At 50.4% G+C, this 13,781-nt stretch overlaps 6 protein-coding genes across 6 annotated transcripts; 5 read left to right on the top strand and 1 right to left on the bottom strand.

The window, feature by feature from the left end:
- Positions 1-1,453: 1,453 nt before the first annotated feature.
- On the top strand, positions 1,454-1,945 carry J3458_013444 (uncharacterized protein; the record flags this gene model as incomplete). Its single annotated transcript, XM_066120446.1, has 1 exon — positions 1,454-1,945. The coding sequence occupies one exon, from the start codon at positions 1,454-1,456 to the stop codon at positions 1,943-1,945; it is 492 nt and encodes a 163-aa protein (XP_065974734.1).
- A 98-nt stretch (positions 1,946-2,043) lies between these two features.
- On the top strand, positions 2,044-2,970 carry J3458_013443 (uncharacterized protein; the record flags this gene model as incomplete). The annotated part of the gene is made up of 1 exon (XM_066120445.1): positions 2,044-2,970. The coding sequence occupies one exon, from the start codon at positions 2,044-2,046 to the stop codon at positions 2,968-2,970; it is 927 nt and encodes a 308-aa protein (XP_065974733.1).
- A 1,460-nt stretch (positions 2,971-4,430) lies between these two features.
- Positions 4,431-6,244, top strand: J3458_013442 (uncharacterized protein; the record flags this gene model as incomplete). The annotated part of the gene is made up of 1 exon (XM_007808369.2): positions 4,431-6,244. Exon 1 carries the CDS (start codon positions 4,565-4,567, stop codon positions 6,242-6,244), a length of 1,680 nt encoding a protein of 559 aa, XP_007806560.2. The 5' UTR covers positions 4,431-4,564.
- A 1,185-nt stretch (positions 6,245-7,429) lies between these two features.
- Positions 7,430-9,195, bottom strand: J3458_013441 (uncharacterized protein; the record flags this gene model as incomplete). Its single annotated transcript, XM_066120444.1, has 5 exons — positions 7,430-7,491; positions 7,548-7,846; positions 7,908-8,216; positions 8,274-9,017; positions 9,092-9,195. The coding sequence occupies 5 exons, from the start codon at positions 9,193-9,195 to the stop codon at positions 7,430-7,432; spliced, it is 1,518 nt and encodes a 505-aa protein (XP_065974732.1).
- Positions 9,196-9,670: 475 nt separating this feature from the next.
- Positions 9,671-11,332, top strand: J3458_013440 (uncharacterized protein). Its single transcript, XM_007808371.2, has 2 exons — positions 9,671-10,175; positions 10,236-11,332. The coding sequence occupies exons 1-2, from the start codon at positions 9,882-9,884 to the stop codon at positions 11,118-11,120; spliced, it is 1,179 nt and encodes a 392-aa protein (XP_007806562.2). The 5' UTR covers positions 9,671-9,881; the 3' UTR covers positions 11,121-11,332.
- A 515-nt stretch (positions 11,333-11,847) lies between these two features.
- Positions 11,848-12,875, top strand: J3458_013439 (uncharacterized protein; the record flags this gene model as incomplete). The annotated part of the gene is made up of 3 exons (XM_007808372.2): positions 11,848-11,964; positions 12,025-12,290; positions 12,371-12,875. The coding sequence occupies 3 exons, from the start codon at positions 11,848-11,850 to the stop codon at positions 12,873-12,875; spliced, it is 888 nt and encodes a 295-aa protein (XP_007806563.2).
- Between the last annotated feature and the right edge of the window lie 906 nt (positions 12,876-13,781).

Below are 13,781 nucleotides of genomic sequence, written 5' to 3'. Positions count from 1 at the left end.
TGTCATTTCAAGTCTATCCGGCAGATACGTTCTTACTACTAACTTTATGTTCATAAATTCCTCGGTCAGCAGGAAATGTATATTTTGATGGCCAGACTGAATCAGTCGCCCGTGGGATGTTTTGATCAGGCAGAAGAGGAAAAATACCGCTCCATAGCGATGATGACAGACTTTCAAGTTTGCAAGGCACCATTATAAGAAAGCCTTCTTTGTACTTGGAACTATGCTACTCTTCTATATTAATATTAATTATAAATATGGTTCTTGCTCATGATAACTATGTTTGGCTTTACATATTATGAGTTCTAGTTTAATCATGTTCAGAGCGATTGAAAGATATAGGGTGGAGATACTAATTGTCCTGATTTTTGCGACCGTAATCACCGTACGACTATACTTGCTTACGTGCCCGCACCGCTGCAGACGCACCAGTAATATATTTTCATTTCGTCGAGTCACGTCCTGGCACTTGAAATAGAAACACAACTATCAACAAAGAGTCATGAAGGACTTGCCGATATTTACTGCCGCACTCACAGGCCTCACTGCTTGTTTGCCCCGCAGTTACATTCAGGGATGAATGACTCCGGCGAGGTTACCATATCTACGGCATGGATAGCGCGTCCAAACCAACGTTGAACCGTCAAGTCAGGGGTGACGGAGGCCAGCTTGACCCCAGTGAACAGAAGAGTGACACCGACTAGCAACGACCCTGGTCCGGAATGAAGATAAGGGACGAAACGTATAAGTGGAGAGAGAAGTCAACTGGAGAACCTGTCATGAACATGGGCTTGACCCCTGTGCATAAGGCTAAGCTATAGGTTCGGAGATGAACCCTGAACCCCCAGGAACTACCGTTCCGTCGGCACTTTGTCATGCGAACTTATCTGTCAACCACCCTTTTTTGACAGTGACGTGACATGGATGCCAAGGCTTGCAGCCCAATCGCATTCCTGCTACCCATAACACCATGTACATTTCATACGCAATGCCTTGTCCACTTACCTTGAACCAAATTTGCATGTTTAATACTAGAAATAAGGACAATGGAAGTTTGAAGAGCGAAATGAATATATATATGAGGTCTTGCTGATGCCACCACTGGGAGAGTCAAACAAAAACATCAAATGCAACTTCATCTATTCTCTTTTCACTCATTTTCCGACATGTTTGGGCTGGCTTGCTTGGCACTCGCCTTGCCTCTTACGGCAGCTCTTCCCCAGAGCCGTCCAGAAAGTCAGACAGGGTCGATACCAATCGCGACGGCACGGTCGATCTTAGCGGCACGACTGATACCAGCGGCGAGGATACGTGGTCAGAGACCTCTGGTGCCCTTTTCCTACCAAATAAAGGGCATACCGGATACCATTGCGGGAATAATGACCTCTGCCATGATGCTTCTACAAATTTGCAGTGGGCACCAGAATATATGGCCCCGATCCACACAGTGCCCATGCCAGACATTCGCGACTCAGCGACTGCGACTATTGCTATAAGTGATCCCGTGGCTCGAAAAAACGTCCGTAGTTTCCTTGATCATGCGGGAAGGATCGCGGAAATCAACTTCGAGTATCTCGACGAATTGCTGCCGGTCGAGAACGACCGTTGGGTGTACCTCGAGAATGACACGCCAATCCCAGGCAGATTCCCAGCGGACAAGTTGCGAGAAGGCTTGACCCTGGGCATCGATGCTCGTGACACCAGACGCCCAGGTGGATGGGATGGGAGAGTTCTAGTCGAGTTCAAAGTCACGGATGGAAGCAGGTCTTCGTCTGACAAGGTCATGCTGCGTGTCGCCCCGGTCCTGACGCATCATCACCTTCAACCCGTTGAGAGGGTCTTTGTTACAAAGCAACCTTTGAGAGAAGAGATGACAAAGGCCATTGCGAGCATTGAGGAAGTTATCCAGAAGAACATGCAAAAAGCAGCATCAAGGAGCCGCTGAATCGCCTTGATATAGACTACACATGGTCTCAGGATGTGATGGAGCCCGCATATGCCAGCATTCCCGGACCATCAGGGCCAATCACCTTGCGTATCAACATGGCAGGATTGCCCGTCATTGTTGGGACTTCTGACGAGGTTGGAAAGTTGCTGTTCCGGGATATGCGACGCGAGGGAACGGGAGCCGTCCGCCCGGCGGGGTTTCCAGCAATTCTCAAGCACAAAACGGTCGAAGCCGGAGGAAACATTAAGTCTACTCCTCCCTACACGCTCAACGGCAAAAAGTACCCGGCAGGTAGGATTGTCATTGGCGCCACAGATGCGCAGACACCTCAAGCGCTGGTATATATCCAGGCTCAGGAAACTCAGGATCCGATATCGCTTGATACGACGTGGCTTTTTGTTAAACACGTGGACGAGGTTCTCGGTTTCCTTCCCGCCAAGACACCACGCGGCTGGCGAGTGGCCATTCTGGATCCAATGATGGGCTACGAAGCGCTTAGCAAGCTGGATAAAGATGGCCATGGCGACGTGCCCCTGACTAGCAACCCGACGCCTCAAAACGCAAGTGTTCCCACGGTTCGAGAATTCGTGGCCGATGAGTCTACCAAGAAGGCTGCTACCCATAGCGCGGAGAAGGTGATGCAAACTCTGAATATTTTCAAGAAGGATACTGGCATTTCGGATGAGGACGTTGTCCGAATTCCAGCCGTTATAGCTACGATGAGCTCGCTGAAGAAGTGGCTACATGCTCGGGAGAGCGCGGGCTCAAGTAGCGGTGGTGACGGGTTCTTGCCACTGAACTCGGCGTTCCCTAGCCAGGTGAATGGCGTCCCTCTGTCCGATTCGGTCTTCATGGCGCCCAAGCCGTGGGGTCCGGTCGTGGATGGCGAGGACATCATCGAGAAGATGTCGAGGGAAGCCTACGCCGCAGCAGGCTTCGACGTAGATTTCATCGATGAATGGGACCTCCACATGGGAAGCGGAGACTTGCACTGCTACACAAACACCTACCGCACTCCGTAGGCGCAGTGGTGGTAGGGGTCTTATCAATCGATGGATTTCTGGTAATGGCCAACTTCAACATGAATACTGCAAGGCAAACTATGGACAGAATCCACAACAAGCTATGGGCCCCACACAATGTTCAGTTATCTTCCGGTTAGTTTAATTATGAAACAGTTCGATATTCAATTCGACTATAGGTAGTACTGAGCGTGCAAATACGCGAGATGTTGTGGCAATAAACGGACAGTTGTCCCACCCAAGTCGCGATGTAACATCACAATTCCTCGTGAGTCTGGAAAGAACCTTGCAAAACAGAGGTGTTACACTTTTCATCACGTTATCAAAGTTGTAGTTGACTGTGCTTTATATTCAGGGTTGTAGATGAGATGCGTTGGCGCCGTATGCTAACTACAAGAGCGCGTATAGAAGCATTATTGTATGGAAGCTTTCGAAGCAGCCACCAACACTATCATGATGGATCCTCGCGCCTAGAAGGTGGTGAAGGATTGTTCATGAAAGACGAACCACAGCTGGCTGCAGAAATTCACAGTCTGAACGTATTGATCAAGCATAGACATTTGTCCCCGGTGTCTAAACATCTTCCCTGTGTATATTCCGAGCCCACTCATTGTGAACTATCTCTAACTTCATGGTCTGGTCTATGCAAATGCATTGAGTAAGCCATAACAGCATCGGGACGCAACTATGGCGGCGATGGCTAATCCAGAGATATAAGCTAACGGCTTAAACATGGAAAAGTTAAGGATTGCATGGCGCGAAAAAAAGTACTGTCAATCCATGTTTTACTGACAAGGGTTCAGGCTGCGGACAGACCAAGTTATTGAACATGCTGCTGCATCACTTGCAGGGTCTAGTCTGCCCATTCCATAAATAGCCTAAATCTGTCGTATCTCTATCCTGTAGGGTCTACAGACTCATTTAATCCGTGTTCCGCTATGACGCTCAGCACTTGCCTTGGGGTGATGCCCATGGTAAGACAACTTGTTGGACCGCTGTAAGCTGAGACGCACTGTAAGAGTCGACAAGTATTGAAAATAGCTTTGGTCTGTGGAAAGAGTCGTGGAACCCGATCTGCTGGGAACGCTGGTGCCTAATGACTAAGCCAGATAAATCTCCAAGGCAATGTTATGTGCATGGGACATGTCTGGTTGCTGACGATGAGTGGTCCACGCTGTCGCACAGTTATGTGTAGCTAAAGTGTTAATACAACCAACCGACATTTGCAGCTTCACCGACAATTCAACAACCATTGAGGGCTTACTATATTGCGCTGGCCCACTTAGTTGTCAACGGGTAAGTTGTGTTGGTAAACTTTGATTGGCTGGATAGGGTCAACTGGTCTATTATTGATCAGGCAGCCCGCATCCCACGACCCTCGGCTTGTGAATGTCGGACCGACAAATCTACACTCTCGAGTCTCAGCCCTTCGCCCAGCATACATGTTCCGACTTGACCCAATCAATTGCTTATCATGTGCTGTTCTACACCCCATTGCACAACTCTTGTCTTATTTCATCTCGCCATTGTATTCCGCCATCGAAACATAGTCTTGTGCCTAGGACGTCCTTGTTAGAGTTAGAAGGCAGACCTAATGGCATACTCGCGATACCGACCAACTTCCCACTTCATCGCACCACACTCATGGTCCAATGACCCCTGCGGCGCAGTGTACATCCCAGAATCACGGGAATACCTCGTCTGTTACCAATGGAACCCGGGCACCACTGAAGGAGGCAACTGCGCCTGGGGCATGGCAAAGAGCAAAGACCTCGTTACCTGGGAGGATTGCAAGCCCGCCATTTGGAACGGCACCTCATACGATTCCCTGGGCGTATTTTCCGGATCGATTGTTTCAAGATTAGCTGCGGGGAAAAGAGTCTTATACCTGTATTACACCAGCGTATCTGCCCTGCCAATCCACTGGTCTCAGCCGTACATCAAGGGATGCGAAACACAGTCAGTCGCCATCTCCACAGACTTGGGTCAGACTTGGGTCAGGCACCGGAATAATCCGTTGCTGACAGTCCCTCCCAAAGAGGGCGCAACCACAGGATGGCGCGATCCGTTCGTTACCCAATCACAATCGCTGTCAAAACTGCTTGGTCTGAGTCGAGACACGAATTACATGATGCTTTCCTCGGGCGAGCGGAAACGCGGTCCTCAGCTCCATCTATACAAGTCTCGCAGCCTTTTATCCAGTTCGTGGGAATACGTTTCGACCGTTTTGGATGTAAGGCTGCACGATTACATCTCCAAACGAAGCAACTCAAGGTGGGGTATCAACTTCGAATGTGCCAGTTTCTTCACCATGGGTGAAACGGACTACATGATAGTTGGCGTTGAGGAGGCGGAAGAGAGCAAACGCCATAATGGCCACTCTCTGCTCTGGATGTCCGGCAAGTTTGTGTTAAATGAGCACAACCTGCCCACATTTGATATTCGCGGCCACGGCATGCTCGATCATGGCGTTTTGTACGCCGCGCATATTTTCAAAGATGCAGAGAACCGCCTGATACAGCTGGGATGGGCGGACGAGACTGCAAAGAAACAGCTGGTTCAGGCACAAGGCTGGGCCGGCTGCCTAGGCCATCCGCGAGAGATTGCTGAAATTTCACGACCGCTCGTCCACAACGCCGAGTCATGGCCAGAATGGCACATTGACCACTCGTCTGGGGTCATGAAAACGCTGGGAATTCGGCCAGCGCCGCAGGTTGATACCCTCCGACAGGGGCTTCCAGACTATTCTTCTCTTGAAGACCTCAAAACCCTTCGGTCGAAGAGCTACGAGCTGAAAATGACGTTTTCTCATTTGTGTGGTTTGGAAAAGTTTGTCCTTGACGTGCTCCAATCGCCTGGCTGCACCGAGGTGACAAGGCTCATTTTCGACCTTGAACAACAGCAGATGGTTGTAGACCGATCAAGGTCGTCACTACAACAGTTGAGCGACACTGCGCCTGACTCGGGCGACCTCATGCTCCTGCCAGGGGAAGATCTTCAAGTTAGGATCTTCGTCGATGTGTCTATTGTCGAAATCTTTGTCAATGATAGATTTGCGCTTACTTCACGGGTGTATCCGTCAATGGAGACTTCTACAGCCGCCGCGTACGACTTGAATGGGTTTGACGAGGGAAACGTCAAGTTTGAGTGCTGGCAAGGATTGAAGAACGCTTGGCCGGCAAGGGGTTCCGGCTGTGGCCTATTACCGGAGCTACACCCTTTGTATCAAAAGGCAGAGAATAAAAATGGACATGGACAGTTTCGCTACCCGTAGCGAAATGCCTCTGGAAATGGCCGCAGTTTCGTGAACTCCATACGTGGTGGATCTCTCCAGTCTGTGAAAATGTACGACGTACACCGTTGATAGAGCCACCAATCAAGATCAGAAAGTGTCCAAGTCACGAAGCATCTGGGGACATGTTGCCGAATAGGTTGCCCATTGGGCACTGAGTTTCGCATTCCGAGTCCATCGCTTCCCATGTCAGCTAATGGCCGGTTGACACATCGCTGTATTTCCCTTTTAATAAAATAGTTGGCCGAGAAATATTCCATGTGGTCTTGCGGCAACGCGACAGCTCTTCCACTAATGTGACTTGAACTGTTCAACTTCGTCCCGAGTAAATAAGCTCCAGCCTCCATTGAAAGGAAGCAGATAAAGAAAACGCGCATCTATGGTTTGAATGAACATGGTCTCACTGCATTAACATTCCAATGCCAACAAGATTTCTGCAACCATCCCTTTCTTACGCCCTTGCTCGTGGGAAGTGCTGTGTGTAGTAAACATTTTCGGTTGACCATCGTTGTCTCGGCCGAGAGTACCGTCAATGCGCCTTGGAGCGCCTCAATATGATTGAACAAATTTCGCTTGCTGAGATGGCAAATTTCAGGTCAGATTGTGTAAATGCACCACTTCGGATCTGCCAAGATACACCCGAATCGTTATGTTACTCGGGTCTCTTGAGCCATTTTCACTGCACCCTAGGCATAGTTGGCCGTCCGATGAGGAACTACGAGTAATGACAGCATCGCATTCTCGTGTCTCGGGCGGAATGAGCCTTGCCTTGTATTTCCTTGAACGAAGGTGGTTTCTTTAAGCCGAAAGTTCTTCGACAACAAGATCACCAAGACTCGCTAAAGGCGACGAGTTGTCAGGCCCACTTATGACATCCGAGTGCGACTGACCCAAAAGTCCGCCCATCATCGTCCTCTCCTTCATTACACTCTAGGTTTTGGGCACCCGCCACTAGGTATAGCAGAAATCCATTTTCGGCGTCGTTGAAGTGCAAGACACATGTAACTGGTGCATGTGCCAGCCTCGCAATATAATTGCCGAACATTGTCTCTTTCGGCGTCGGTGAAGAGACTGTCAGTTTCGTCCCACGTGGCATTAGCCCCTTGCAGCTGAGCCGACTAGAAGTTGTCAAGTCAAGAAAAAGTTCACTTGCGATCACGGCTCAGACTAGATGGTCCTTTGGTCAAAACCATTCCCGACGCTGTTTCCAAGCTGTCGCAGAAGTACATCTTTACATCGTCAGCAACCCCGCCTTCGTAGGTTCAACAACGAACAGAAAGCTCACCTCCAAGCTTCCACCTAGAAGAAAAACCCGTCAGCGCGTGCCTGAGATGTTGCGCATCCCCATTCTTTAAGCCATTTGGGCAGAGATGATCAAGGTGGACAGAGGCAGCCAGCAAACAACACAACCCCAAAAAGCAAGGCCGTCTATTGTTGTGCCAGCCGTGTCTTTGAAGCAGCTCGCTCTCGACTCGGCAGGTGTCAATGATCAAATTGTATGCGCACGTGGCCGCTATGTTTGACTTTGCATCGCCTGTGGCTGACTTGAGATAGTTTGTTTTCCGGTACAGAACCATCAAGGTACTGAATGGCACCGTTAGAACACCCACCACTTATTCGTAATGTAAAGCTCATGGACACGTACCTAAGCGACATGGCAACAGCTTCGCAGAGGGGAAACCGCCCTCCTTGGGTCTTGGAGATGTAACTGCCAATTTGGCCGTATATCGTCTTTTCGATAGCCTCGCATTGTGCCAAGTCGGTCGAGGATCCTATGGACCTTAACATGTCACCGAGGCGCAGGGCATGTTGTGCGCGGGCAAGTAGATTACGAACAGCATCTTCGCCATACATGTCATCATTCGAGGCTCTGTGGAGTAGAGTGTCTTGCGGCACCTCGCTTGGGTGGACCAGTTGCGGAAAGTCATGGTCAATAGTTGATAGCACAACGGTCCTGGAGCAGGTGAGTACTCGTGAGTGCCGGTGTGCCTTTTTGCAGGGCCATACTCACATATCGAGGAGAATTATCGCACTCAAGCATAAATCTAGCTGCAAGCGGTGAAAGGAGAGCTGTCGGCCTGTTTGGCTAGCGGATTTGGTTATGTGGTCATTCAGGTTGATGCGCTGAAGAAGGCTCCGGCAGGCGATCAATGTCTCATAGGCATCCTTGCTCATGCCATGTCCAATCTCATGCGTTGCGATTATTACCCCGGACTGCATTAGAAGGACCTGTGCTGTGGTGTCTGATGAGGCTTGGAGAATAGATAAAAGGCTTTTGACCGTTCGATACAAAGTATGTCGTACTGGGTTATTTGCGTGTTGGCACGGCGGAGTGATGAAGAGGTACATGCAGACTATCATGAGAGCAAAAGCATCTTCTTCGACAGTGCAAGAAGCCTTTTGGGAAACAAAATTGTCCGTCCTCGTGAGGACATTGTCCCGGTCCAGAATTGGCAGCCAATGATGGGCGATGTCGAAGTAGCTTCTCACGGTGCCCACTACGTGAACACCAGCTGAATCGAAGATTTCATTGATTGTAAGAGACAAAGATGCTTGCGGTACGTCTCCATCATCAGCAAAGGTGCTATTTCTCGCGCACGCTGCCCAGAGCAGGGCACGCTCGCCAGCAGGGGACAAGTCAAGTGGGCAAAGGCCTCGCAAGACAACCAATGTATCCGCGGCAAACTGGGAGACTGACGCAAGTTGGCGCAAAGCAGCCTGATCTCTCGCAGGGTATGTACACTTGACGACTCTCCTATTGTAGTCATTAGCATTTTGCACCCGGCAATCAGGAGACGGGCTTCCGCGAAAGGACAGAAAGATACATACGCCACGCAGCGGGAACAGCTAGGGATGACCCTATCACACCGCTGCTTCTGCTGCCTGCAGCTCAGACATGCTCCAGGAGCCAATTCAAGCGGGAAGTTGGCCATGGTCATGTTGTTCTATCACGCAATAGCTCTGGCCAGCCTCAAGCGGATGACGTCGCAGTTGGCAGGGGAGCGGTGTAGACGATGCTGCAAGAGTGGCGGAGCAGCGGATAGTGCCCGAGATTAAGCTTGGAACAGAAGGTTTGCTGATGCTACTCGAATCTTTCTGACTTCGGCCTTGTCGGAAGATTGAAGACGCGGAAGATGAAACGTCTTCGTGCTGCTTAATCAAACCCACTCACTTCCTGTTGCAGAAACAGTCGAGTCTCCACCCGGCCCCATATTCTGCCAGGGTCGGCCGACCCTGGTCAATTCCTGCAGTTCTAAAGTCCCCAGCCATTTTGAAACTCGAAAGAGACAGGGATCGGACGATCCCTGCACGGCTCACGTGTTTGTGACATTGTAGTTTGAACGTGTGTGATTATAAATGTAAGCTGTCAAAGGATTTTGCTTGCTGCACTACCAAAAGTTGAAATCTCCTTGGTAGTGCATGCTTGCTTATCTGGTATGGTATACCATCACATAAGCAGCTCAAGTCAGTCATGGCCTGTAGTGGCCGTTGGGCAAGTCCTTTGTAAGCACCGTGGGTCTACGGCAATGGAAAACACACAAACTTTAGATCCTTGCATCGTGCTCCATACTAGATAGCAAAGTGGGGATATTTACGTCAATATACAAGAAATGCGTCGATGAACCAAATGTGTATAAATATCAACCGTCTGCCTCTATGCCGAGCACAGTCAGTTTCACCTCCAAGCCATTACCAACATCCTCAATCGTGGACTTTTTCCCCTGCCCAATATACAACCATCATGAGTCTTCCAACAACTGCACGCGGATGGTCCGTCCAGGCCATCGACAAGGACAGCTTCGATGGACTCAATTTTCAAGAGAGCATACCTCTCCAGCCGCTCGGAGACTACGACGTGCTTGTCAAAATCGAAGCAGTCTCTCTCAACTATAGAGACTTGGCTATCCCGAGGGTTTGTAGCCGGACCTGCGACTCGAAATCCTACAATGTCAAGTAGCTAATGCGTCATTAGGGCCGGTACCCGTTTCCCATGAATCTACCTGTTGTTCCCGGGTCCGACGCCGCTGGCATCGTCCTCGCAGCCGGGCCAAGGGTAACCAAGATTGCAAAAGGAGATAGAGTCTGCACTCTGTTCAACGAGCTTCACCAAGCGAACCCAATCACGCCCGAAGCGGTCGAAAGCGGACTTGGAGGTGCAGTAGATGGCACCCTGCGCACCTACGGCGTATTCAAAGAGCAAGGCCTTGTCCGGGCTCCAGCCTCCCTCAACGCCGTCGAGGCCAGCACCCTCACCTGCGCTCCATTGACAGCATGGAATGCCCTCTATGGTCTGCAGTCCAAGGCCTTGAAAACAGGGGACTGGGTTTTGGCCCAAGGCACAGGCGGCGTCAGTCTTGCCGCCATCCAATTCGCCGCCGCAGCGGGAGCCACGGTGGTCGCTACGACCTCATCAAATGACAAGATCGAGTTCCTGAAGAAACTCGGTGCTTCGCACGTCATCAACTACAGGGAAGCTTCCAACTGGGGCGAGGTAGCCAGGGATTTGACACCCGCGCGCGCTGGGTTCGATCACATTTTGGAGATTGGCGGCCCAGGGACCATTGCGCAGTCACTAAAGGCCATCAAGTTGGAGGGTGTAATCACCATCATTGGTTTCCTCAGTCCTTCTGATAATCAGCCGCCATTGATGGAGGTGCTCAATCGCCTTTGCACTGTCCGGGGCATCTTTGTCGGGTCGAGGCAGCAATTCGAGGAAATGAATCAGGCTATTGAATCGGCAAAAATTCACCCAGTGGTAGACCCCAATATCTTCACGCTTGATGATTTGAAGAAGGCATACCAGTATCAATGGGAGGGAAAGCATCTCGGAAAGGTGGTGGTGAGAGTCGCCAGCTAGTTGGCTGTGTGTAATGATGACCAAGATGATGCCCGGAACTCGGGAATGAACTAGCCATGATGATGTTTGAGAACGCGAGTATGACTGAGTTGTATTTTCACTTCCCAATTTGTTGGTCTTGCGGTAGGAGATGAGTACCATGAGCCTGAATGCATCTTGGTATTCAAGCAAATGGAAAGCGATACAGTTTTCTACATGCTCCCAATCACAGCTCTATGAGAATTAGGCATGCTCACGTGTGTGTGAATTGTTCCCCAACGCCGTTTCCTGCAGAATTCCCTCACGACGCCGCCATTTTGCAACTGCGCATGTAATTGGTGGGAGGCCGATTGGCAAGGCCGGCTTACTCCGTGAACCAATGCAACAAGACTTCCCATCGGCCTTCTTCCAAAACACCGACTGTGGACCCGGCACTTGGTAGGGAATAGGCTACCCGTCGACAAGATGGCGCAAAGCAACGTGTTTGTATCGTGGCATCTTGACGCCCGCAACGGCGAGTTCCCGACGTGACCGAAAGACCGCTCTCGCTTTTCCGTGCCGCAGCCTTCATTAGAAATCGACTCGGAGCAGCGCATTGCCCGGCGTTGTTCAGATAATCAAAATCATGGTGTATTGATGACTTCTGTCCCATAAAGATGCTTTGTTGCCCTCAACTCCGACGTCTAGGATCCTCCAGGATGAGCAGCAGCTCAGATAACTAATACAGCAACCACGGAAATTGCACGCGATGCAAGAAATAAATGACCAGCTGTTTTCAAAATCTCCATGGCCTCAATACATGGGTTTCTCATTTCCGCAAAGCTTCGTTGCCCAGCCACAGGAGATGAGTGGTCCTTTCCAGCCGGTGTGTACCTTCGCTCCAGATCACTGCTATTCGTCGTGTGGTTAACACAACTTGATTCAGGACCAAGTCGATGCCAGCATTAATGGGCCTGCCGTTTATCTCACCGACGATTTGGCCCATCTTTTGAATGATCATCTACCGTCTGCAGACAAAATAATACAGACCCCTGAGAGCCCCTCCTCACAGATCTCAGAGTGCTGCAGCTCTGGTCTTGATCCCAAAATGGCGGCATTGGCTCCGGCACAGCCCAGATTGCCACCCGGTGGAGACTTGAAGCTACCACGGGGTCCGAGATATCACAAGCGGAGAGAGCAGAATCGGGTGGCGTATGTGCTCCATACTTCTTGTGCCATTTCTCTTTGTTCTTTTTAGACGTGAATCACTAATCCGAAACCACGGCGCCTAGTCAACGCGCGTTTAGACGGCGCAAGGAACAGCATCTCAAGGACCTCGAAGACAAAGTGGCGGTTCTGGAAGCGACTAGAGTCAGGATCAACGCCGAGAACGCCCAACTGCAAGAAGACCTGGAGCGAGCTACCATAGAACATTCTCTCCTGCAAAACTTGACCCAGTCCAACAGCCCATTGGATTGCGCCGACCGGTCCGAACGCTCGTCTACATCCACTCCCTGTCGTGAATGGTTCGCGAGCCCGCCACCCACTTCAAGCTTCGAACCACACTCCCTGGTGGGCACGCGGCCGCTGTACCGTGGACAACAGCTTAATGGGGGACAGATATGGAAGTTCATTATTGGTCACCATCTGTTCCAGCAAGGACTGGCGGACGTTGACTTGATTATTCATGAACTGCGCAGGTTCCGTCAACGGGATGAAATGGAGGGTATTACAGAAGACATTCTCACCAACTGCATTCAGAAGAGCGTGATGCCGCGGCAGGAGGGTTACCGTTAGCAAATAATTCCGCCTGTCATCGATTTAGCTTCAGCATCTTAATACCAACCCTGCTCAGATTTCGTGCATAGTCTTTTCGCCGACTCGTGGATGATTCCCGACTCCACAAATCCCATGCCGCGCCATGTTCGACATGTCAAAATAAGCCCTTGGCGAGTAAGACAGCCCGGGCCGACCGGTGACATCGGTTACCGCAGATGGGGCACAGAAAGAGGGGAGTAATTCGGCTTGCGCGGTACGGAGTATGGATAGCTCAACTGGTTGTGGCGGATGGTTCCGCCGTTATGACGGAACGCGTCCGTGGTGACAAGTGCGGCGTGAGCTAGCCAGTCTGGCAAAATACGGTGGCGCTTTTCTCACTCAAAGCTCTATGTTTTGAGTTCCTGTCAAACGGTGCTCCGTGTTGGGGGTGGCTGGAACGGCATCTCGCCCAAAGCCGATGATGCCGTAGAGGTCGGTATTTCTTCACATAACAAACGGGAAGAACATATCAGCTAGTAATGATGGTTAGGCAACTTCTTCTTGTCGTATTTATATATCATCATGTTTGAGCCAACTGACAATGTTTGTCTTTACAGCGCATCAACGAAGTACTGTTATCGCTCGCGATAAACAGTGAGTTACCCTTTATGCGTTAAGGCAGATTCGTTTAGACGCAAGGAATTTTTATTATTCACCCGCTAGAGTTATTTTAACATACAATGGATGAACTGGTGATGTCCTTGTACATGGAGATTTTGTTTGGGGACGGAAGACATGGCTGAAGAGCGAGTGCGAAGTAAATGAAGGCGTCCGTCCTCGACACACAGATAGCCACAATTACGCAAGGGCTCCTCTTACGGTAAACTGCTTGCTTATGTGGCTGTCGGCACATTGTGAATGAACCGACACCCCGCAACCTGTGCT

The sequence above is a fragment of the Metarhizium acridum genome (genome assembly GCF_019434415.1).
Source record: "Metarhizium acridum strain ARSEF 324 chromosome Unknown scaffold_276, whole genome shotgun sequence".
NCBI classification, from domain to species: domain Eukaryota; kingdom Fungi; phylum Ascomycota; class Sordariomycetes; order Hypocreales; family Clavicipitaceae; genus Metarhizium; species Metarhizium acridum.
Note: the sequence above shows the minus strand (reverse complement) of the source record. Positions and strands in the feature narration are given on the sequence as shown.

Coding starts and splice junctions, on each gene's coding strand:
- J3458_013440 (XM_007808371.2), top strand. CDS start 9,882: ATGAACCAAATGTGTATAAATATCAACCGTCTGCCTCTATGCCGAGCA. Junction 10,176..10,235: donor GAGACTTGGCTATCCCGAGG/GTTTGTAGCCGG, acceptor ATGCGTCATTAG/GGCCGGTACCCGTTTCCCAT.